This window comes from Scylla paramamosain, chromosome 30 (assembly GCF_035594125.1).
Source record: "Scylla paramamosain isolate STU-SP2022 chromosome 30, ASM3559412v1, whole genome shotgun sequence".
Classification (NCBI taxonomy): domain Eukaryota; kingdom Metazoa; phylum Arthropoda; class Malacostraca; order Decapoda; family Portunidae; genus Scylla; species Scylla paramamosain.
In genome coordinates, this window is record NC_087180.1 from 3,576,657 (window position 1) to 3,602,579 (window position 25,923).

General features: G+C 40.6%; 1 protein-coding gene across 2 annotated transcripts; it reads right to left on the bottom strand.

Annotated features, from left to right (window-relative positions):
• Positions 1-544: 544 nt before the first annotated feature.
• LOC135116170 (NADH dehydrogenase [ubiquinone] 1 beta subcomplex subunit 3-like) lies at positions 545-25,923 on the bottom strand. Of its 2 annotated transcripts, none has more exons than XM_064033450.1 (3): positions 25,773-25,923; positions 8,955-9,073; positions 545-804 (listed from the first exon to the last, which is right to left on the bottom strand). In XM_064033450.1, exons 2-3 carry the CDS (start codon positions 9,071-9,073, stop codon positions 648-650), a joined length of 276 nt encoding a protein of 91 aa, XP_063889520.1. In that variant the 5' UTR covers positions 25,773-25,923; the 3' UTR covers positions 545-647. The 2 variants fall into 2 exon arrangements, with proteins under 2 accessions (XP_063889520.1, XP_063889519.1); XM_064033449.1 differs by lacking the exon at positions 25,773-25,923 and adding an exon at positions 24,333-24,401.

Here is a 25,923-nt window from a genome sequence, read left to right on the forward strand (position 1 = left end):
TGTTGCTGAAAGGGTGTGCATGGCTTGCTTTGGTGGTGTGCTTGTAAATATTGGCCAGCATGGAACTTGACATAATAATAATCCAGAGATTGTGTGAATACCTGCTCAGTGGTAAAACAACTTTCTGGGAACACAGGAACGGAAGATGCTGTAACAGCAAGTAACATTTCTTGTGTGAACCCTGCTTTGTATCCTTACTGGCCAGCGTGGAACTTGACATAAGAATAATCCAGAGATTGTGTGAATACTTGCTCAGTGGTAAAACAAGTTTCTGGGAACATGGGAACACAAAATGCTGTAACAGCGAGTAACATTTCTTGTGTGAACCCTGCTTTGTATCCCTATAGTTAAAGCATTCCCATCTATCTCCTTTTCCTTTTATGTGAGGGGACTACATATGCATTTGTCCACTCTTCTGCCACCTTGCATCAATAAAGCACACATTCACCTACCTTACCAACCACAGCATGATGTTCTTTTGACCACATTTCAAGCACTCTGCAGCACATCCATCAAAACCCTTTTGCATCTACTGAGAAAAGCATAATGGTTATCTAAAACTTTATTTCCAAAAAAATTATATACATTATTAATCAATGTGAATATAACTATTCTACAAGACTGATAAGTGTCTCTGAATGGTGAAGTTAATGGTGGTGATCATCAGAACTGAAAAAAGCTTTCTCCACAAGAACTGTGCCAACTGCTGCCAGCAAACCCCACTTGAAGCCTCGGAAGAGCACTAGCCTGAGCCTCTCTCCATGAGTGCCAAACTCCTTCTTGTTATATCGCCACACTTCATTCCTGTGAAGAGAGGTACACATGGTAAAACAAAAGAAACAAGAACAAAAAAAAAAAATTTCTTTGACTGCTAAACCATTAAGCAAATGTGTACATGTGTGTGAAATTTACGTAGCTGACTATCTTGTACAGTACATGGTCTGAGCTACACAGATGTGGTCTTGTCTCTGTATCCAGACTTGTCCAGTTTTTCCTTTAGTTGACATACACTCTTCACCTTGGTCACCTCTCCAAATCTACTCAAGGTATCGACATTTCTAGACAGGAAGCTGTACTTTATATACCTAATTAAAAAATCTCTTCCTTAATTATTTTTGTCTTCTTTAACATCCAATCACTCTTTCTCACCACTAAAAATTTTATGAATCTCAGAGCGAAAAATTAACCCTCTCATGCACTAGATGCACGTGTGTCAAAATGTCTTCATGCGAAACTCCCTCAACGCACAAGTGCTTCAATGAACTTATTTAAATGAATTAAAAATAAAGTTTCTGATGTTAAATGTGTCAATTTTTGGTGAGTCAAAGATAAGCATAAGTTTCACAAAAGTAATGAATTGGCAATGCTGATGCTTCCCAGAATACGCTGACTGTTAGATAATTTGTCAGTTTCAGCCTGTAACTCAGGCTGTCTGCACATAATCCAAGATAAATACAGAATTTTCTTGAGATCTAATTGACACATCACAATGACAGTAGTACTACTGTGAAGGTCATAAAAAGATGGTTTAAGTGATGTGTTGAGTGCAGAATACTCACAGGAAAAGTTCTGAGCTATGAGGTTGTGAACATATTTTTCTTGTTTTGTATTTATTTTTGAGGGAAAAAATTAGTTAAATTACTTTTTAGTGAATTTTCTTAAGTGACCATCATAAAGATACTTTCCTTGTCAATCTAATGATATATAATATGAGCCTACTTATGACTTTCAAAGGAAAGAAAACTGTTTCTAAATCAAAGTTTCATTAGGCATGCAAAGCAGCCCCAAATAAATGCCAAGAGAAGAGGCATTGGAAAGAAAACTTACAAAACTTACTAGTACCTGAAAGGGTTAATCCACAAATTTAACTACACAACACATCCACACAAAGTCCTCCCTAGTGTGGCTACTATTTTTTATTCATCTTGTGCAGATAGTAGATTTTAAAGGTCAAATTAATAGAGAGGGAAGTAGGGACATGGAATTCTTGTGGGTCATCAGTCAGGAATTCAGCTGGAATAGTGAAGGTCAGTTATTATATTAACATAATATCCCTCCCTAAAAAAAAAAAAAAAAAAAAAAAAAAAAAAAACAGGAATTGGAATGAACCAGCTTTTACAGTAAGAAGTTTTTTTGAAACCAGGGATGATGACATGTGCAAGGGTGACAAGAACACTGAAAATCAAGTTGTCATCTACCCATTTTATGTTTAGCATTACAACAGTTGCTGTATTTCAAGCTGATGTGGAAGCTCTTCCCTATGTCTCCTCTCTCCTGTTAGAGGGGTAGTTGATTGCTTCACTCCTGCTACATCAAAAAAAAATAAATAAATAAATAAAATAAATAAATAAATAAAATAAATAAATAAATAAATAAATAAATAATAAATAAATAAATAAATAAATAAATAAATAAGTAAATAAATAAAGATATTGTCAGTATTAACACCAGGGAAATTTTTTGTTGTTGTATTCAATTTATTTCAATAATTTTATCAGTCAGCTATGCCCCAAGCCAATTTAAAAAAATCAGTAGGAAAATATTAATAACATTTATGTATTGAGCCTTCAGAAAAACTGTGGAAACAAATAACCATATACAGTAAAATCCCTCTTATCCGGCATCAACGGGACCGCCGACATGCCGGATACTTGAATATTGCCGGATACTTGAATAGAAGTGAAATTATGTCCACAATCACCACCCTACACTCACGGATCTTACCATAACAAAGATCAGCTGATCTGATCAGCTGCTTAAGTGTAAGCACAACACGCTTCCTCTTTTCTACAACTTTAGGCATGATGAAGGCGTCAGGCGATAAACAGTGCACACGCGGGACTGAGTCACTGAGTAAACACAGTGCAGTGGGCTGCGGATGGCGCAAAGCAGTGCGCTCTGGTGGCCAAGGGACAAAGTATGCCTTGCGCGGGAATTTTAATCGACTTTATGAGTACACATTGATTTTTTATTGATTTTAAGGCTCGGGGAAAAATATGCCGGATATTTGAAGCTGCCGGATACTCGAATGCCGGATAAGAGGGATTTTACTGTATCTGATATTTCAAGCCGGGGACAAAAATAATCTAAAACAAAACTATCATTTATTTACTGTTTTAACAAAGCATGTAAAACAAAGATGAGGTACGTATTAATTATACAGGGTGTACCACGAGTTTTTGTGGATATTGCCAGAGTTGAAAGTACAGGTTATTCTAAGTGGAAAATGTTCTATGCACATGTGCAATTTGAAGCATTGTTTAGCCATGGCATGAAATTCAAGTGAGGCCTGGCAACAGATACAATGGTCGGGTCAGGTGTGTATTCATGGCGAGGATCTGAAATTGTGAATAATTCAGTCATGATTTCTACAGGTTTTGGAGTTTCACAGTATCCCATGACAAGACAAATGACAACAATGGACCAATACCATTCACCAATAAACATTACACAATGAGAGTATAGACATGATAAATAAAATAATAGGCTGCATGGCACAATGCACTACCTGGGCAGGGAGTGGGAAGGAGTGACCAAACAGTTTTCCTTTGAGACAGTGACAGTGAATACATTCAGACTGTACTGCACAGTGTGAAGTGTGTAGAAAAGGTGTTCCTCCCCCAAGATTACCTGCCTGGCCCAGCCATTGCATTTATTGCCAGGCCACTCTTGAATTTCATACCACGGCAAAACAACAACTCAAAATGCATATGTGCACAGAACATTTTTAACTTAGAATAACCTGTACTTTCACCTCTGGCAATATCTGCAGAAACTCGTGTTACACCCTTGTTACGACCACAATTTCCTGCCCCTTTGCACAGCTACTGCAAGTGGACTAGCTTCCCTGAGCCACCTCCTATGTGAATTCAGTGCAGGGATCAAATGCAGGTGTTTAGGTTCCCTTGTGACTCCTGCACCCTTTTCACAACAAGTCATAGTGCCAGGTCACACTAATGAGATCACCAGTCTGTTTTTACCAACTCAGACAAGGAAACAACACAACAACTACAACCAACTCCACCCACTGGGCAAGAATCACCAACCACATCTGGAAAGAAACAATTGACTCCTGCATCCTTTTCACAACAAGTCATAGTGCCAGGTCACACTAATGAGACCACCAGTCTGTTTTTACCAACTCACAGACAAGGAAATAACACAACTACAACCAACTGCACCCACTGGACAAGAATCACCAACCACATCTGGAAAGAAACAATCACGAACACATATATGGTACAGGTATAAAACCCTGCTGGACCACATATCAATTCCTCCCACTGTCCAACAGCGTATTATAGCCTCTAGCCGAGTAGTGTCACTTACAGCCTCCTGGATGGCAGGCCTTGGCAGGACTTGAGGAGGAAGTAAAACAGAAATATACAAAGCTTATGAAAATTTTAGGAACAACAACAACTTCAAAATCAACACATAACTAACTGAGCACATCATCGGATTCAAACAAGGGGCATATAATCATCACAAAATATCAAAGATTACTACAGCACATACATAAGTAACTACTACAACAATTGAAATAACAGGGGCTCCCAATAGACCCTCCAAACTCAGAATGCCTCTATTTATTTCTCTTCCTCCTACTCCTCTTCTAAGACCCATCTCTGACTAAATGCCAGGACCTATGGTCTTCACAGCTACATGTGCAGTTTTTCTTCTGCTGGGAATCCTAGTCATCTCTTTCTGCCAGCAGCTACAGCTGTGCCAACTACTCCTTTGACTCTGGCCACCTCTCCTCCGTCTGTCGTCTTCTCAGTCCTCTGCCTTCACTACTCTGCCAACTCTCACCTCTCCTCTCCTCACTGTACAGCCTATTCCCCTTGTATCTTCTCCTCCATATAGTATAAACATCAAAGTCACCATACCATGATATCCCTACATCCTTGCACCATGCAATGAACTCACCAGAGACTGTAGCCTCCTAGTGCATCATCATCACAGCAGAGACAAGCAAAATACTTCCCGGCCAAACACTACTCTCCCTTGGGCCTCCAAACAAATCTGACTTGCTGGCCCTCTTAAATCTCCTCTCTGGAGAACACATCAATCTCACCTCTGGGCCTTCACAGCCCACAACATTACTCTCACTTGCTCATTCATGGTACCATGAAGCTTCCGTGTCACATCCATAAAACTGGTGAAACAAAAAATGCCACTTCCTAGGCAAAACTAAGAGGTGCCCTTGGGCCGCTCTCAACAAAACAACATAGTACTTCCTGGGTGTGACATGACTGAACCTGTGTCTCACTGTCAGGTACAACACTATCACACTTCATTCCTCCTGCTGGCCCCTTGATGACACAGGTATTGCCACAGCAAGCTGATGGCTGCTCCTTTCCGGGATGCAGCACATCCATTCCCGCACATGGAGCTAAACTCTTCCATGTGGCATCACAATGCCGCCAATCCCGGCTCCAACATGAGCCTGGCCAACATGCTGCTGGGCCAAACAAAGCCTCCAGCATCACTGAGGGTACTCTCTGAGCAGCAGGCCACACATCATCATAGGCAGCCTCACTCAGTGCTGCCTCCTGACACTGCATCATAATGCTCACACCAACTACATCATCATAGCCCACAATGGAAGGGGGATTGGGGGAGCAACTTTTCTAATCACTCACACACTAGGAGAAACAACTCTAGCCATAACACAGGGGAGAGGCTTGCCAGCCTGACCCCCACACAGATATGTCCAACAAACATGGCCACTTCCAACCACTAAAACTGTGTCAAATGCTCCCGAGTCAACCTGACTCTAAAATGACCAAACACCTGGCCACTACATTCTTCTAGCAACTGTGCCTCCTTAATTGTGGATGGCACACCAAAATGCAGCAACAAACCTTTGTCCTCCTCTCTCCGCCAGCTAGACAAAATATTGCTATCCTCTGCAAACACTGCCTGACCCTCTGCTTCCTCGCCATCCACTCCTGCCTTGGCAAACAGTGGGACAAGAAATCCCTGAGGGACAGAACCCTCCTTAGGTACAATGACAGCTGCAGCATTGGCTGCCAGCAGGAGTGGCTCACTATGTGACCAAACACCCACCGTGTCTGGTCCCAGCACGGGAGCAGCCTGCTCCCCGCCTCCAGTGCATCCCACAGGGAAGGAAGCTCCTACCTTCCCAGCGGAGTCAGGAGTCTCCCCACCCTTGGCAGGAACCCCTGACACATCAGACACACCAGGCTGGGACCTTGAATGAGTACTGGTGGTGCCCACAGTCTCAACACCAGGTGACAACACCACATGAGTGCCACCTCCGAGGCTCCACAGGATGAGGCAAGCCATCATACAAACAACCCAAATCCAACACTCCAGCCTCACCCTCAGCAACACTCTCACCAAAGTCAGGTGTTTCTTATGTTGGCTCTGCGATTGTGCAGTCAGTCCCAGGACACTGACTCAAAGATGAGTCTAACACTGGCTTGTCAAAACCCTTGCCAGCAGTGGGACAGGCCTCTGGGCACTGACCACTGCAGCATTAAGACAAACTCTGCACTCCTCTTGTGGTAGCCCTGCCTTATTACAGTTGACCCCTGAAGTCACTGATCCTGTGGGCACCTGACACCGGGGTGCTTGCCTTGCCTTAGGGTGAATAACACAACAAACAGAGTCAGCAATCTCAGCAGCCGCCACGTCCAGGTCAGTGTTTGCAGATGGGGACTACACCCAAACTCTCGCACTTGCCAGGTCATTCCCCTGAAAGAAATCAACACCCGACACTGGCAGGTTCTCTGCTAGTGCCATCTGCGCCTCCATGGTCACTAGCGGGCATCACAGCCTAATCTCTGCTGTTGCAAAGCTTTCACCTTTCATGTATCCTCCTTCACTCCTCTCCTCAAGCCATGAGGTGAATTAGCCTCAATCCAAGTCATCTCCCAACTCAAAAATACTTCTTTTCAGCCTCCTCCCTCTCATACATCTTCGCCTCCTTCTCTGCTTCAAGCAACCTCGCCTTCTCCTCGGCTTCAAGTAACAGAATCAAGTAATAGAAAATCTATGTGCGTGAGGATTCTTATGGTAATCTTGTGGCATTGAGCAGCCACTCCTTATCATATGTCTAGCATCTGTACTCTCACTCTTTCTCACTTCCTTCACTCTTCCCTGCTTTGTGCTCTCACTTCTTCTTTCATTCATTCTTACTTCTCTTCACTTTAAATTGCTGCTCGCAACAACACCCTGTATACTGCAAAGAATAATAATTCTACTGCTTGAAATAACTTGCAAAAACATGCTACAGATAAAAATGAAGAAAGCAGCATGAGGTCAGCAGAGGGGTGGATGCTCAGTGGAACAGCCAAAGGAGGCTGGCCAGATGCACTGCAATGAAATTGTTAATAATTTCATCATGATTTTTATGTGTTCTGGAAATTTTGTTCCCAAAGTGTGCAAGGCATCTTCTGTATTGTACAATGAATCTCTTCCATGGTAAGCAGTGCCATGAGAGCTTTTATGACCACATGCACTGGCATGTTTGCAATTTTATAGACCAAATTACAGAGAAGGGTTAACATCTTATAGAATTAGTTATTTCAACAACCCAAAGAAAATGCAAATATTAATTCCCCCTTATTTTCAGTCTATTTCAGTGGTGTATTCCCTACACCAACATACAAAGCTCTCCAGAGCCTATGACCTTGGAGGTTCCCTTACAGACCTGAAGGTGTTTTCAACATGGAATATCACCTTTTTTCCCTCCCTTTGATATCTGATACCAGTATTCTTGTATAATTTTTCTTCATGATCTCAGTGAGTAGAGGCTTCCTAGCAGTGTGTCAAGTTGGTAAACCAAGATCCATCTGGAGATAATAATTTTTAATTTTGGCTGCCACATCTTTGGTGACATCTGGATGTTTGTGCAGTCTTTAATGAAGAAGCTTCTACAATAATATCAAATATTAATTCATGCTTGAGAATCCTACTTCTCATTAGCGTAGTCTTTTGAAGTGTACCCGAGCCTTGACTGCTCTTGGATATGGTGTTAGATGGTAGCACCATGGCTTGGAGGTGGTACATAACAGTCTAGAAACCTTTAGATCTGTAGCTTTATTTATCAGACATTCCCTGTTTCAAAAGGGTTGAAGCACAGAATTTTCCCTCAGCCTCCTGTGACTGTGCAGACTATTTTGTGCTGAGCATGTACATGAAAAATTTATACACTTTATCTTCCATCTGAAGGTGGATACACTTGACAGATCAGCAACAATAAATGTTCCTGAGACAGAAAGGTTTATGATAAACAAGGAAGACAAAGACGAAGCAGGTAAAATTATGGATATGCAAATTCTCAAGCTTTAAGAATTCCAGCAACCGAGATATATATATATATATATATATATATATATATATATATATATATATATATATATATATATATATATATATATATATATATATATATATATATATATATTTTTTGCTCTTCTAGACAGGGTGGAATCAAAAGCTTTTCGTCTCATCAACTCCTCTCCTCTAACTGACTGTCTTCAGCCTCTCTCTCACCGCCACAATGTTGCATATCTAGCTGTCTTCTACTGCTATTTTCATGCTAACTGCTCTTCTGATCTTGCTAACTGCATGCCTCCCCTCCTTCCGCGGCCTTGCTGCACAAGACTTTCTTCTTTCTCTCACCCCTATTCTGTCCACCTCTCTAATGCAAGAGTTAACCAGTATTCTGAATCATTCATCCCTTTCTCTGGTAAACTCTGGAACTCCCTGCCTGCTTCTGTATTTCCACCTTCCTATGACTTGAATTCCTTCAAGAGGGAGGTTTCAAGACACTCATTCATCAATTTTTGACCACTGCTTTGACCCTTTTATGGGACTGGCATTTCAGTGGGCATTTTTTTTTATTAGATTTTTGTTGCCCTTGGCCAGTGTCCTTCCTACATAAAAAAAATAAATAAATAAAAATATAAGAAAAAGACAAATACCTTAGCCAGGGATCTCGCAGCCCATGAGAGGCAAGGGCACGCTCCACTTGCATCAGCTCTGGTGCATTTTCCACCTTATAGATCCGCCAATCAGGGATTTTTATGTCTCCACCACCCATCTGCAGCACAAGAAGAACTGTTATTTTATTGTACAATATGTAAATGTCCTACAATTCTCTCATCTATAGAAGTAAAACCTAGCAGGTAAAATATGACATAACAAAGTATCATTATCTAATCAATATACCTCAATATTGATATTTAAATCAACTAAATATGCACAGAGTAAGTTTGAGGAAATATATGTAAAAAAAAAAAATAATAAAATAAATAAATTACAGTAAACTTTCTATTTATATCAGAGATATGTTCCTAAAGACACCACTTAAATAGAAAATGCATAAATTTTCTCATAGTGAACAATAGTAATAATCAAATCAAATCAAATTAAATATTTGTACTGCCTTAAAGTTAAGTTTTATGAAGAAGAAACTTGTTCTGAAACTAATAACTAAAAATTTTAATGAAAAAAAAAAAAAAAAAAAAAAAATCACAAGAAACTGCATAAAAAAAAAAAAAAAAAAAAACCTACTTAAATCATAAAATAATTAGAACTAAATAAAATATACTACAATGTTCATACAAACACTATATATATAATCTTTTATGCATTCTTTGCTAAGGAGATTTTCTAATTTCATCTTGTATCAAGAGCATCTCTTTAACAAATACTGGGCACCAGTCTACAGGAATATAAGTATCACCAAAGTGTACACTTGTTTGCCTTTTGTTAGACACAAAACAATCCTGTAATTTATTCCTAATCTTCCAGTTATTTTGGTTCAAGTACATATCACAATTAAATAAGAAATTGGAAATAAAAGATGAATGGCACAATCCTGCTATACAGAAATCAGCCATTCTTTCTGTTATTGTATCCAGAATATTAAAGGAAAACATGGTAAGAGGAAAGAATATATGATTTTGTTCTGAGATGCAGATGTAACAGCCTCCTGACAGACATTCTCCAAGTTTTACATAAATAATTTATTTTGGGGTCACAAATTCCAAAACTGCATTCCAAAGAGGGACATACACTGACTATTGAAAAGATGTATTTTCAATGTGTGAAACATACACTGGAACTGGCTAGTAATAACATTAGTTCTTACCTTCATATTCCTTATTACATAATCAATATTCAGGAGACTTCAGCATGATGATAAAACATGTCTGAGATGATTTTCTTCAGACACAATTTTAATATTTGCATCAAACATCATCAGTTTTATACTATTGATAAAATATGTCAGAAAAATGAAAACTGTACTTTTGTCTGCATATTACTCACAATAACTTTCACATATCCCTATCAGTCAATATAAAGCAGGACACATGTGGCTGAGTATATCATCGCCATATTCAAAGGCATTTGCACAAATTCAGCCCATGTGACACCCAAGTTCACTATCATTAAGTTGCTCTATCAGTGGGTTAATGTAAACAGAATATAGTAATGGACTAAGGACTTCCCCCAGCTTCATTCATTATTTATTTCAAAATCATCTGACCAAGTTCGATTCTAGCTAACTACTGTAGTGTTCATGAGGTACATGTTAATATGGAGTCTGATCACTAGTGGGGAAATTTTTCTATCAATAAGCAAATTAAAAAAGCTTATTGTACTCCACTCTATCAAATGCTTTGGAAGCATCTAATAATAGAGCAAACATACTTCATTCCCTGGCCTGATAATACTGAATTGTTTCAAGGACTATTTATGTACAAAAAGATGTAGAATATTCACTTTTATAAGCATATTGCATGACTTGTTAACTTGTCTTGAATAATACAGAATAAAAATAATCTAGTATCTTACTGACTACAGAATTTAGAGATATAGCCCTATAATTAGTGCAGTCACATGTTTATTTTTTGGTATGGGTTTAGTAACTGACTTGTTGAATGATTGCAACAGCCTTGTATAAGCATTGCTCTAAAAATTCTACCTAAAATGTTAAAATGTTAAAAAGTGTTTCAGTGCCATAAATGAAGTGATTACATGTCATATTGTATGTTTCATCTTTTTTTTTCTTTGCCAGAGCATCAGTAGCATTTTTCACTATACTTGTTTCTATCACGTGACAGAACAAGGAACATTTACCAACTTTGCAATATCATTGATAAGTTGATTCACATCATGAACAGTTTCATTAATGTTGGCTGGAACACTGTTGTATGTAGTTGTTGTTGTACAAGAAATGAAATCTATTTACAATGTCTTGGTCCCCACAATACCTGTCAACAATTTAATTAATAGTTTTGTGGTCTTATTTCTTATTATATTATGTTTTTTTTTTTTAACCTCCTTAATGGCCCAGTGATATTTGTGCTGCAAGTGATGCCTCAGATCAGCCAGCTGTCCCTGAGCTGGACACCCAACACTCTTCCACACATCATGCCAGAAGAGACACTTTTCTTTATGTGGCTGAACACTATAATTCCAACCAGGAATACCATGTGAGTTAGTATGTTTTCTTCGCAGAATTGTCAGTTCTGCCCATTCATGTAGTGTATTAAAAAACATTTTCCACAAATGTCATAATTTGCACATCATATTTATCACATGATACACTGGAGCACATCAAATAATCAGGCACAGTAATATTTCCCAATTAATAGTTAATGAGTAATTTATAGTGGTCTCAGTGATCAGATGTTGCCTTTTCCTAGTCCAGGGAAGTGACTTATCTCATATTATCATCTGGCAAAACCTTTACAGAAAGTTTTGTTTCTCTACTTATGGGTAGATGATGTGAAGGATTGCTTCCATCATTAATAATGCTTACAACACAGTCAAGACTGTCAATTGACTCACTAATAGGAAAATAACAAATATTTTACTTGAAATCAGTTGCAGACTTGTATGTATAAATATTATTAGAATCATTACTGGAAAAAGAAACATTTACAAGAACTTCATGAGAAATGAACTGCAAAAATAAACTTAGATTATGTGAAGGTCTTTGAAGACCAGCATTAAAATCTCCAATAAAAAAACATAAAGATCATTATACACAGCAAGAGATGATAATTCACATGAGACGTCACCATAATCAATAAAATTTTCATCAGTGCTGTCATCTACAAATATTTAAATAGACATAACTAGTGTTTTATCAGAGTCAGTGGCCACAGCACATAATTAATGCAAGTGAGTGGGTACAAGATGTAAAACAAAGACAAGGCTGTGGTGCCATATCACAGCACACCCACCAGGAGCCTGCTCCACATGGTGCACTGTGCTTTCATTCAATGCTAAAATAGCATGGTACTCGCTGTCACGCAACACCTCTATACTTCGGTGTTGGAAATTAAAAAGCCAAGTTTCTTGAACTAGAACCAAATCACATTTTGAACATAACTCTTGAATGCATCCATGGCCATGTGTTTTGAAGTCTGTATAATTAGTCATACCTTGTGATTTGAATGTCCTTCAATTTGAACAACTCCCAATTCAAACAGGGTTGGCAAACAAATTTTGTCCTCCAATTTGAACACAAACACTAGTTCAAGTGGTCACTTCCTTTAGCGTTCCTCCTCCCCTTTTCCCCATCCCTTCCCATTTCCTCCCTCCCTCTATCTATCCCACTCACCCTCCCTCTCTCTCTCTCCTTCCCCATATGTCCCTTCCTCCCATTGTTCTTTTCCTCTTCCTTCCACTTTTGTCTCATCTCAAACCACCTTCCCTGTCACCTCCCCTTTTCCTTATCTGTCAGAGATAAGGGACAAGGGAGTGATGCTCCTCCCCTCCCGCCTATTCTTTCTATGTCATTTTTGCTTTCTCACTCTTTCTCACTCGTATAATTCCACTTTCATTCTCTATCAGTCTCGTTCTGTCTGTGTTGTGTGTTTGTCAAATGCTTCTTATGTCTGGGCTCGCAGCTGTTCTTGCCTGGAATTAGATGATTACATCATAATTTGTGTTAGGCTAGTTGTCTAATTCCTGGATTTCCACCAATTTTATAGGAGGTGGGAGTCCGTCTTCTGGAAGATTGTAAATATACTGTCACCTGGCCAGGGTGAGTAATATTTCCCTTGGACATTAGGTGGTTTTGTTACTGTTGGCAGTTTGTTCAGTGGGATATTACCCTCATCCTGTGTGTATATTGTCTATACTGTCTGTTCCCTATAATGTGGTTTATTGATTCTTTCTAGCCTGGAGGATAAAATTAGTGATTGTTATACTCCCTTATTGGTTGGTGGATGAAACTGAGTGGCGGTCTCAGAGATTTGACAACTGTAGATAACCAGCAGGTGTCTGGATTCATCATATTTGTGCTCTGCACTAAGCTCATGTAGGAAGTGGCTTAGGGAGGCTGACCTGAGTTAGTGGCAGCTGTGAGAGGGGTTGAGCCTGGTTGTAATAATCTCAACTGCTTCAGTGCTGCTGTTCCTGTTGTTTCAAGATTTAGGATTTCTCAGCCATCAGTCTTTGATTTAATATTGCATCAACTGTTTTAATACTGCTATTCCTGTCATTTTCAGAATTAGGACTCCTCAGCTGTCAGTTTTCACACGTGCCGCAAGTTATGGTGTTTCTACTGACCATGTGGTGCGTCTAGTCTACACTCATCGTTCACCATGTCTCCTGTCAGTGTAGTTTTCCTGTTTGTGGCTTCCAGTACATATCTGTCACAGATGACCACAGTCAATGAAAATTATATTGCCACAATATGCATCATTAGTGCATCATTATAATGTTTACAATGGAATGTTTTTATAATTCATTTGGCATAGAAATGACATATTTCCCTTGTCTGAGTGATGTTTTCTGGTTTGTTATTTTGCTATTCTACATGACAGCCTGTGTGTGCCTTGTGAGTGGTTAGTGGTTACGTCACATATATTTCAGCCTCAGTGATTGGCTTCAGCATAGTAGCATTTCAAGCCAAAATACAAGCATCCCCCAGCTCAGCTTCCAAGTGGCTGGACACTACTATGATGTCATTGTTTATGTTACCGTCCAGTGCGACTTACACAGATGAGCATACTTTACACATTTATACATGTATTTCATGTTCTTTTCTTATCATCTGTGTTTTTTTTGTTCAAACAGTACACACAAACACATACATTTACTTATTTCACTTGTGATCTGTGTGTCACTATATATCCCCTATGTTTTGCAAGACATGCCTTAATGTGTGGCCAAGCAATATGCAAGTGTCCTGGTTCGGACACAGCTCTGCAGTGTGTCTACCACCCTATGTGTGGCGTCTCCCACACACCTTGCTTGTCTGCTCAGTCACAGTTGAGTCTGTCCCAGCCTTGGGAATTGGACTTGGCAGGCTAATGTTCTCTGTACAGCACCATTTTATATTAATATATAGCAGCCAGGAAACCAACTGTCTTCCTGGCATTTTTCCAGGGTCAAATGAGAACAGCTACTAATTTAAAAATTTAAAATAGGAGGAATATTGATGGAAAGTGTTTTAGTACTAACCATTTATATATAATAAATAAATATCTTAATTTACTTATCAAAATTTTGGAAAACAGATGCAGAATTGGTTTGTTTACATCATCACTGAGGAAGCCAGTGTCTCAGCACATGTGTACTCTGCCGGAAAGTATCATGAGCAGCAATATGGACACTGTTTGGACCCATGCGTCTGAGATATCCCTTTTGGAGTTGGTTATGAGAAGAGGTATACATGGGATCCCAGAAACTCCATATATATACCAAACATAGTCTGTGCAAGTTTTAGCAAGAGTTTGTAATAAACACTATCTGTATTCCTTCTCGGTAGCCAGAAACACGTTCACAAATGTTTCTTCTTTTGCTTTTTCTTCAAGCAAAGCAAAATCGTTGCTATAGCAACCAGCTAGTTGTTGGACTCCGATCTTGATTATTTATGTTTTGATGCAGCGGCCAGCAGATGCTCTTGACTATGTGAATGCTTTCAGCTGAAACCTGCCGGCTATTCCAGGTGGCTGAAACCAGCCGGGTGGTGATATCTAGTAATGCTCCTGGGTAAGCAGTGTGGGACGTGTGCAAGAAACAGGCTCAGTGCCAACATTGTTAGGAAAGGGGGATAAGTTGATGCTCTAGCTAGCTCTCCAGTTTATCAACATTTAGAGTTCAGCATTTCTTATTTTGAATTTCTTTATATATTCCCAAATGTGGGTTGCGAACAAAGGAAGAAAAGAGTCAGAATTTAACCTGAAGGCAAAAAAAGTGACTGTTTAAGAAATATGTAGGTGTACAGGCAGGGCAAAGTTAACAATAATGTTGCTGATGGCTGATGCACACAATTCACCACCCAATGTTGTTCCTCCAACAAAAACCTTATCTTGAATGCCTTAGGAAGAATTCTAAGTCTACCAATAAGCTACTTGCTAGAAAATAATGTAAAAACCCTTGCTTGACAGCTTCTCAAATAAAAGAATTTAATTCAAACATCTAAAAAGACACATGTATCTACATCCAACACCACTTTCAGAAAGATCTCCAGCTGCATGCAAGCCTCTACTGACTGTGTATGAAGGAAGCCTGAGTGGATTTTGCTAAGAAATATATCCAGTGGACAGCTGAAGACTGGAGGAAGGTAATGTGGTCAAATGAATCCACATTTAAGATGCATTCAAGGTTGTTCTGCCACACTAAACTGGCTGTCATCAGTCAGTAGATTCAACTCTGCCTACACAGTCTGCATTGTAAAGCACCCCAAATCTGTTATGATATGAGGTCTGTATTTCCTTAAAATAAAAATAAAATAAAAAAATGTAAAACTGAATTCTGACAGCTACATTCAGGTTCTTAAAGACCATCTCCTGCCCTTATATAAGAGTCATGGCTGCACAGTCTTCATGCATGATGAAGCCCCATGTCACAAGACCAAGAAAGTTGCCAAATGTCTCAATGACTACAATAATGAGGTGTTACTGTGGCCTTGCAATAGTCATGACCTCAACCCAATTGAAAGTAAGTGGAATCTATGAAACAGAAGCTCCAATCTTGCAGTACATCATCCATCATGTGTATGACACCACAATCTGGGATAATTAGATGTCACTGCAATACTTCCAGCTGACAGCATGCCTGAACAACTCAAACTTGTTCTTACACCCGAAGGGAATGTGACAAATACTAAAATAATAACCACTGTTCTCTACCATATTTATACGAGTATTTCTTTTCTTTTATGATATTCATGTTTACAATACTAGATGTTCAGCAGGTCCGAATTCTTTTTGCAGTGACTGCAAACATATATATATATATATATATATATATATATATATATATATATATATATATATATATATATATATATATATATATATATATATATATATATATATATATATATATATATATATACACACACACACACACACACAACTATACCTCATGGTCTGAATGTGGCCCTCTTACATGAAACACACACACACACACACACACACATTATTATTATTTTTTCAGTAAATTTAACACAAAACATCCTTGTAAAATAGGGGTGAATCTTATGCAGAGGTGCATATATATATATATATATATATATATATATATATATATATATATATATATATATATATATATATATATATATATATATATATATATATATATATATATATATATATATATATATATATATATATATATATATATATATATACACACACACACACACACACACACACACACACACACACATATTGTTATGACCACAGTTTCCAGCCCTTTTGCAAAGCTGCCACTGTATCAGTCTCAACAATTATCATTATTATATATATGTATATTCACCATTTCATATATCCATCCCACGTGCGTGTTCATATATTCATCCCTCGTGTGCCCATGGCCGGCCAGTCTATTCTATTTTTAACCTTTTTCCTCCTCTACCTTTCAAGAGAATTTCACACCCATTTCCAGTCCCTAGGGAAAACACCTGTGTTTGCTCTGAGTCTTCCTTCCTGGTCATTGGCTAAAATAATTAGCCCTCTCATTGTTTTTTTACCTCATTTTCTGGCATGTCATTGGCCATTTCTTCTCCCCAAAAACCAAAACGTGATCCACTTAGCTCAGATAAATACAGCCCACATTGTAGTGAGCTCTGTCCAGTTCAGAGTTCACGGTGAGCCCCAGTTCTGAGTCAGTCACCTGGTCATGAGCAGTCAGTCTTGGTTTCTCACTCAGTTCTGCTCAGTCACAGTCAGTCTTGAGAGGTACTGCCCAGTCATCATTTCATATCACTTCAGAGAGAGAGCAATCAATCATGACGTTATAATCTCATCTTGAATCAAGTGTGCACATTTTTTACTATTAAATCAAGAAGAACTCTGATCATACGTGTCTTTTATTCACAAACATCAACTATATCAACTTCTACCCACAATCTCCCAGCTACCAGAAATACCAAGCTTACTACTGGTCCTCCACACTACCAACACACCAAGCTCCTCATCTGATCTAGCAGTGGCAAGCATCATCAACTGGGCAAGTACATCATCTAAACTCGGAACAGTAAAGAAGAGGAGAGGTAAAACATTCGATACAAGTGGTGAACATCAATCCTGTCCCTTCATCAAATAATCTAGAACAAGTGGTGATTACATTAAAATATTGGAACAGTGGTAGCAACAGTGAGCAGACAAAAATTAGAACACCTCAACTGGACTAGCTTCCCCCAAGTCACCTCCTATGTGACTGGATGCAGGGCTTAATATGCGTTATAAGATCAACTTTTGACTCCTGCACCCTTCTTACCAATGGTCATAACACCAGGTTACACAAATGAGACTGCCAGTCTGTTTTACTCTCCCACAGACAAGGGAACTACAACAATTAACTCCCACAGGTGAGAAAGGGTCGACAAGCATATCTACGAAGAAACGATTTTAATGAACAACAACACATGTATGGTCGAGGTATAAAACCCCGCTGGACTACTGCCTATGTATTGATTCCTCCCACTGTCCAATGGCATAGCACAGCCTCTAGCTGAGCAGTGTCATTTACGGCCTCCTGGACAGCAGGCCTTGACAGGGCCTGAGGAGGGAGTAAAATTCACTACTCAGCAATTCACTGAAGTCCTCTGCGGCTGAGCAGCCTCAGCCCACAATAGCATTTAACAAAACAAGTACACTAACCAGTGACACGACTACAGACAAGTGCCCACTAACACACAGGAGGGTAATTCACCTCTGACTGTATAAGAACTTGGCCCGCACACACACACACACACACCCAGCTGTGAAGTCACATACTGGGATATGGAATGCATTGTATGTAAGTACACTCCCTGGCAGACTTTTATGGAAACTCCTGTGCTACTTAGGTAGGCCGGGGCAAATGGCTGACAATTACTCACTTATCCCCTTAAAACAACTGACCCAACTAGCTGTATTCCCTTCCCAGTCTCCACCAAATAACACTGCCTGTCTTAGTACATCCATCCTGTGTAAGCTCTGGACAGTGACTGACTGTGGGTAAAGCTCACCAAACACCGTACCAGTCTGCTGCTATGGAAGTGGGGTGTTAAAAGAGAGACAGGGTGGTGATGACATACATACATACACATCCCTCACCTGCCACCCTTCTCTCAGTGTGTGGTAATTTGAATAAAACACTTCACTTCTGACAATTCTAATGGCTAAGCTATAGGGGCTAGGTAGATACTAATCACTTTGTCTTCAAGGGAAACTCTTCTACTATAAACTACATGAGAGTCAATCAAAAGGAACAATTAGAAATAGGGTAAATTAATTTGGGAAAAAGAGTCTATGGGTGCGAGGATTCTTACAGTAATCACAGGGCAGCAAGCGCCACCCTTAATCATACGTCTGGTGTCTGTACTCTCTCTCTCTCTCTCTCTCTCTCTCTCTCTCTCTCTCTCTCTCTCTCTCTCTCTCTCTCTCTCTCTCTCTCTTCCTTCATTTTACCCTGCTTCATGTTCTCACTTCTTTCATTTGTTCTTCTTCTCTTTGATTTACATTGCCACTTACAACAATATATATATATATATATATATATATATATATATATATATATATATATATATATATATATATATATATATATATATATATATATATATGGAAACTCCATTGGGAGGAGGCAGTAGGCACCTGCTGAAATGATAATTACTCCCAGTGAGGTCTAAACTACTGGATCAGGGGGTTCTGTGAACTTATTATTAAACCCAACTGTGACCTCACAACACAAGGGGGCAGTCACAGCTTGCCCACTAAAGACAACTCTCTTCCTCCACACAAAACTACAAGCACCTAATAACACACACACCCTTCACTTGAAAAATTTCAAAATTCATGGCGACTCCTACACCAGCCTTGGAAACCCCATCTGGGGAGGAAACCATAAATGTTCCCAGGTCGGACTGCCTTTCTGATGACAACCCTAAGTGTCTTGACACCCCCCTCAACTTTTACTTCATTAACTTCTGCAACATTCGTGGTCTAAAATCTAATTTTCAATCTGTAGAACACCACCTCTCCTCTTCTAAACCTCATCTTCTCTTCCTCACTGAAACTCAGGTGTCTGGGGCAACTGACAGTAGCCCCTTTTCTGTTCCCTCCTACTTTTTCTATCCTCATTTTTTATCCAAAGCTGGATGTTGTGTTTATGTGTGCAACAACTTAACCTGCTCTTGTGGCCATGCTCTTGAATCTTCCGAGTTTTCCACCATCTGGGTATGACTACAAGGTCATTCTCAAACTAAATTTATCTGTGCTGTATACCTCTCACCTAACTCCTCTGACTATAAGAAATTCTTTGACTGCTTAACTTCCAAAGTAGAGCACATTCTGACTCTCTTCCCTTTTGCAAAGATCTCCATTCTTGGAGACTTCAATGTTCACCACCAGTTTTGGCTTTCCTCTCCCATCACTGACCATCCTGGTGAACTAGCCTTCAACTTTGCTATCCTCCATGACCAAGAGCAATTGGTGCAACACCCTACTCATATTCCTGACTGTCTTGGAGATAAGCCAAACATTCTTGACATTTTCCTGACTTCTAATCCTTCTGCTTAAGCTGTCACCCTCTATTCTCCGTTGGGTTCCTCTGATCACAATCTCATATCTGTATCTTGTCCTATCGCTACAATCCCTCCTCAGGATCCCCCGAAGCGAAGGTGCCTCTGGCGTTTTGCCTCTGCTAGTTGGGGGACCTGAGGAATGTTTTGCTGACTTTCCTTGGAATGACCACTGCTTCCATGTCAGAGACCTGTCTTTGTGTGCCGAACGCATAACAGAGGTGATAGTGTCTGGCATGGGGGCGTACATTCCTCACTCTTTTTCTCGACCTAAACCTTCCAAACATTGGTTTAACATAGCTTGTTCTCATGCTATACATGATAGACAGGTGGCCCACAAAAGGTACTTAAGTCTTCCATCACCAGTCTCATGCACTAAATTTCTGCCTGGAACAATGCCAAGTCTGTTCTCCGACTAGCCAAAAACTCCTTCATTAACAGAAGGAGACACCTGCCGAAACGATAATTACTCCCAGTGAGGTCTAAAGCACTGTTCAGGGGGTGCTGTGAACTTATCATTAAACCCAGCTGTGACCTCACTGAACGTTTCCCTTTGTGTCTCACAACACAAGGGGGTAGTCACAGCCTGCCCTCTAAAGACAACTCTCTTCCTCCACACAAAACTACAAGCACCTAATAACACACACACCCTTCACTCAAAAAATTTTAAAATCATGGCGACTCCTACACCAGCCTCGGAGTCCCCATCTGGGGAGGGGACCATAAATGTCCCCAGGTCGGACTGCCTTTCCGTCGACGACCCTAAGTGTCTTGACACCCCCCTCAACTTTTTCTTCATTAACTTCTGCAACATTCGCGGTCTAAGATCTAATTTTCAATCTGTAGAACACCACCTCTCCTCTTCTAAACCTCATCTTCTTTTCCTCACTGAAACTCAGGTGTCTGAGGCAACTGACAGTAGCCCCTTTTCTGTTCCCTCCTACTTTCTCTATCCTCATTTTCGATCCAAAGCTGGATGCTGCGTTTATGTGCGCAATGACTTAACCTGCTCTCGTGCCCACGCTCTTGAATCTTCCGAGTTTTCCACCATCTGGCTACGACTACAGAGTCATTCTTATACTAAATTTATCTGTGCTGTATACCTCTCTCCTAACTCCTCTGACTATAAGAAATTCTTTGACTACTTAACTTCCAAAGTGGAGCACATTCTGACCCTCTTCCCTTTTGCAGAGATCTCCATTCTTGGAGACTTCAATGTTCACCACCAGCTTTGGCTTTCCTCTCCCTTCACTGACCATCCTGGTGAACTAGCCTACAACTTTGCTATCCTCCATGACCTAGAGCAATTGGTGCAACACTCTACTCGTATTCCTGACCGTCTTGGAGATACGCCCAACATTCTTGACCTTTTCCTGACCTCTAATCCTTCTGCTTATGCTGTCACCCTTTCTTCTCCGTTGGGCTCCTCCGATCACAATCTCATATCTTTATCTTGTCCTATCACTCCAATCCCTCCTCAGGATCCCCCTAAGCGAAGGTGCCTCTGGCGTTTTGCCTCTGCTAGTTGGGGGGACCTGAGGCGGTATTTTTCTGATTTTCCTTGGAATGACTACTGCTTCCGTGTCAGAGACCCGTCTTTGTGTGCTGAGCGCATAACAGAGGTGATAGTGTCTGGCATGGAGGCGTACATTCCTCACTCTTTTTCTCGTCCTAAACCTTCTAAACCTTGGTTTAACACAGCTTGTTCTCGTGCTATACATGATAGAGAGGTGGCCCACAAAAGGTACTTAAGCCTTCCTTCACCAGAATCTCATGCACTTTATATTTCTGCCCGGAACCATGCCAAGTCTGTTCTCCAACTAGCCAAAAACTCCTTCATTAACAGAAAATGTCAAAACCTTTAGATCTAACTCCCCTCGTGATTTCTGGCATCTAGCCAAAAATATCTCCAATAACTTTGCTTCTTCTTCTTTCCCTCCTCTACTTCAACCAGATGGCACCACTGCTATCACATCTATTTCTAAAGCTGAACTCTTTGCTCAAACCTTTGCTAAAAACTCTACCTTGGACGATTCTGGGCTTGTTCCTCCCTCTCCTCCACCCTCTGACTACTTCATGCCTCGTATTAAAATTCTTCGTAATGATGTTTTCCATGCCCTCGCTGGCCTAAACCCTCAGAAGGCTTATGGACCTGATGGGGTCCCTCCTATTGTTCTCCGAAACTGTGCCTCCGTGCTTGCACCTTGCCTAGTCAAACTCTTTCAGCTCTGTCTGTCAACATCTACCTTTCCTTCTTGCTGGAAGTTTGCCTACATTCAACCTGTTCCTAAAAAGGGTGACCGCTCTAATCCCTCAAACTACCGTCCTATTGCTTTAATTTCCTGCTTATCTAAAGTTTTTGAATCTATCCTCAACAGGAAGATTCTTAAACATCTATCACTTCACAACCTTCTATCTGATCACCAGTATGGGTTCCGTCAAGGCCGCTCTACTGGTGATCTTCTGGCTTTCCTTACTGAGTCTTGGTCATCCTCTTTTAGAGACTTTGGTGAAACTTTTGCTGTTGCCTTGGACATATCAAAAGCCTTTGATAGAGTCTGGCACAAAGCTTTGATTTCCAAACTACCCTCCTACGGTTTCTATCCTTCTCTCTGTAACTTCATCTCAAGTTTCCTTTCTGACCGTTCTATTGCTGCTGTGGTAGACGGTCACTGTTCTTCTCCTAAATCTATTAACAGTGGTGTTCCTCAGGGTTCTGTCCTGTCACCCACTCTCTTCTTATTATTCATTAATGATCTTCTAAACCAAACTTCTTGTCCTATCCACTCCTATGCTGATGATACCACCCTGCACTTTTCCACGTCTTTTCATAGACGTCCAACCCTTCAGGAGGTAAACATATCACGCAGGGAAGCCACAGAACGCCTGACTTCTGATCTTTCTAAAATTTCTGATTGGGGCAGAGCAAACTTGGTATTGTTCAATGCCTCAAAAACTCAATTCCTCCATCTATCAACTCGACACAATCTTCCAGACAACTATCCCCTCTTCTTCAATGACACTCAACTATCCCCCTCTTCTACACTGAACATCCTTGGTCTGTCCTTTACTTATAATCTGAACTGGAAACTTCACATCTCATCTCTAGCTAAAACAGCTTCTATGAAGTTAGGTGTTCTGAGACGTCTCCGCCAGTTTTTCTCACCCCCCCAGCTGCTAACTCTGTACAAGGGCCTTATCCGTCCATGTATGGAGTATGCTTCACATGTCTGGGGGGTTCCACTCATACTGCTGTTCTAGACAGGGTGGAATCAAAAGCTTTTCGTCTCATCAACTCCTCTCCTCTAACTGACTGTCTTCAGCCTCTCTCTCACCGCCGCAATGTTGCATCTCTAGCTGTCTTCTACCGCTATTTTCATGCTAACTGCTCTTCTGATCTTGCTAACTGCATGCCTCCCCTCCTTCCGTGGCCTCGCTGCACAAGACTTTCATCTTTCTCTCACTCCTATTCTGTCCACCTCTCTAACGCAAGAGTTAACCAGTATTCTCAATCATTCATCCCTTTCTCTGGTAAACTCTGGAATTCCTTGCCTGCTTCTGTATTTCCACCTTCCTATGACTTGAATTCCTTCAAGAGGGAGGTTTCAAGACACTTATCCACCAATTTTTGACCACTGCTTTGACCCTTTTAGGGACTGGCATTTCAGTGGGCATTTTTTTTTATTAGATTTTTGTTGCCCTTGGCCAGTATCCTTCCTACATATAAAAAAAAAAAAAAAAAAAAAAAAAAAAAAAAAAAAAAAAAAAAAAACTGTCAAAATCTCTCTAGATCTAACTTCCCTTGCAACTTCTGGCATCTAGCCAAAAACATCTCCAATAACTTTGCTTCTTCTTCTTTCCTTCCTCTGTTTCAACCAGATGGCACCACTGCTATCACATCTATCTCTAAAGCTGAACTCTTCGCTCAAACCTGTGTGGCGCACGCAGCTGGAGCGTGACGTCGTCAATTCACGTGGTAATACATCTGCCAATCACCATACAATATGTGTGATCTCTGTCAGTCACAGCTGGCAAGGGTGGCCTGCTGATATACTCTTAGTTGTGCCATGGCAGGAGATAGGTGTGCTGACTGCGATTACAGATTATTTGACTATGTTAGAAAATATACTGGAAAACTAAAGGATCTCTTTGACTTGTGCGTTCGCCACAAACTAATTCTAGAGGAAAGAGTTTGTGACAAGTGTGGGAACAAGGCTGTTCTATCTCTTGATAGAAAGCTTTGGCATCGAATGGCTGTGGAGGGAAGCAAAGGTTAAAGTGCCCCTATACGGACGCCGGAAGTTTTGCTGGTTACCTGGCAAGGTCCATGTTTCTCATGGCCTACAAGGAAGAGAATAAGCGCTTCCATGCATTTCTCCTTGAGGCAGCTTCCCTGTACAGCCCGTATGATGCTCTCTGTTCTCAGGAGACAGCTGCTGCTGCACAGTCTTCCTAATTTGGTAAGTTTGTTATTTATTATGTATTTTCTAATATCTCCACACCAACCATAAACGTAAGTCACATTGATGAATTTCTTATTATATTATCATCATATCGGGAGTTTTTGGGGGGAGGAGGTATAAAAGAGCTATAAATGCATTTTTTCAATCTAGGGAAATTTCCCTAGGTACTGTACTGTTATTGTGTGGCTAAGTTACTATCGCATGGCTAGGTTACTAGCCAAGGATATAAGTTAGGTTAGGTTAGTAACCTTAGGGGGGTCCAGGGGGGGCGGAGCCCCCCCGGTTAGGTTAGATTAAGGTTAGTAACCTTAGGGGGGGGTCCAGGGGCAGCGCAGCCCCTCCAGTTAGGTTAGGTTAAGGTTAGGTTAGGTTAATAACCTTAGGGGGGGTCCAGGGGGGGCGCAGCCTCCCCGGCTAGGTTAGGTTAGGTTAGGTATATAATTATTCTGGTGTATTGGTTGAAACTTAAATTTTATCCCCAATTTTTTTTATTTTCAAGTCCATTTATCGCTCTTTAATGTCTCCCCCCAAAAAAACCCCCGATTCCCCACAGGCCCCCAAGCTTATTGGGGAGGGTGGGGGGGTGGGATGGAGGAAAAGGGGGAGGTCCAACCCTGCAGTTTTACCCCTAACTAAACTAACCTGGTATTCCTCTACTCTTACACCAATCTCAACATGGCCTTTCTTACCCTTCTCATCAGTTAGAGCTTCTAAGGCCGAAAACTACCAGAGAAAATTTTGTTTGAAATTGAGAGACTGGTGCAAGAGTAAAAATTACTTAATCTAGTTAATTACGTTGCACTTTTCACTGAGTAGATCACGATTTGAAAAGGCATGGGACTTGTAGAGATGTGGCTGGCTTGGTCGCGTCCTGCAGGTCTGAGTTACCAGTTTTGTATTTTCCTTGCAGTGTTACCAGGTTAGGCGAAGAGAGGTTAGGTTAGAGGCAACTCAGATCTGCCGGACGTGGCCAAGCCAGCCGGGGACCCCACGTCTGCACAAGTGCCGAAATAGTATATCGAAATCGGTAGACTAATATTTTCATAATTCACCGGAAAATTGCTTAGGATTTCATAGTAATTCTCTAAGTTGGCACTGTCTTCCCCATTTGAGTGATGAAGACGGGCCAGCCAACAGCCAGCCAGTTATATCAGCAGATGACCGACTACATCAGTGCCCCGTCTATGTAGGTTAGCCTCCCACCAGACTATACAAGCCAGACCACTGGACTTAGCAGCGTATAACAAACCCCAGACTTGTATAAATAGTGTAATTATTACCCCCTTACTGACCTCTGGCAGACAGCAGTAGCAACAATAGCAGCAGGCAACAGCTGACGGCACGCACAGGAAGGTGTGTCTTGGTAGTGGGACGGCACCTGCACATCCGCTTGTCCATCTTCACCACAGTACTACAGTATTGTCTGAAACAATTCTTTTTTTC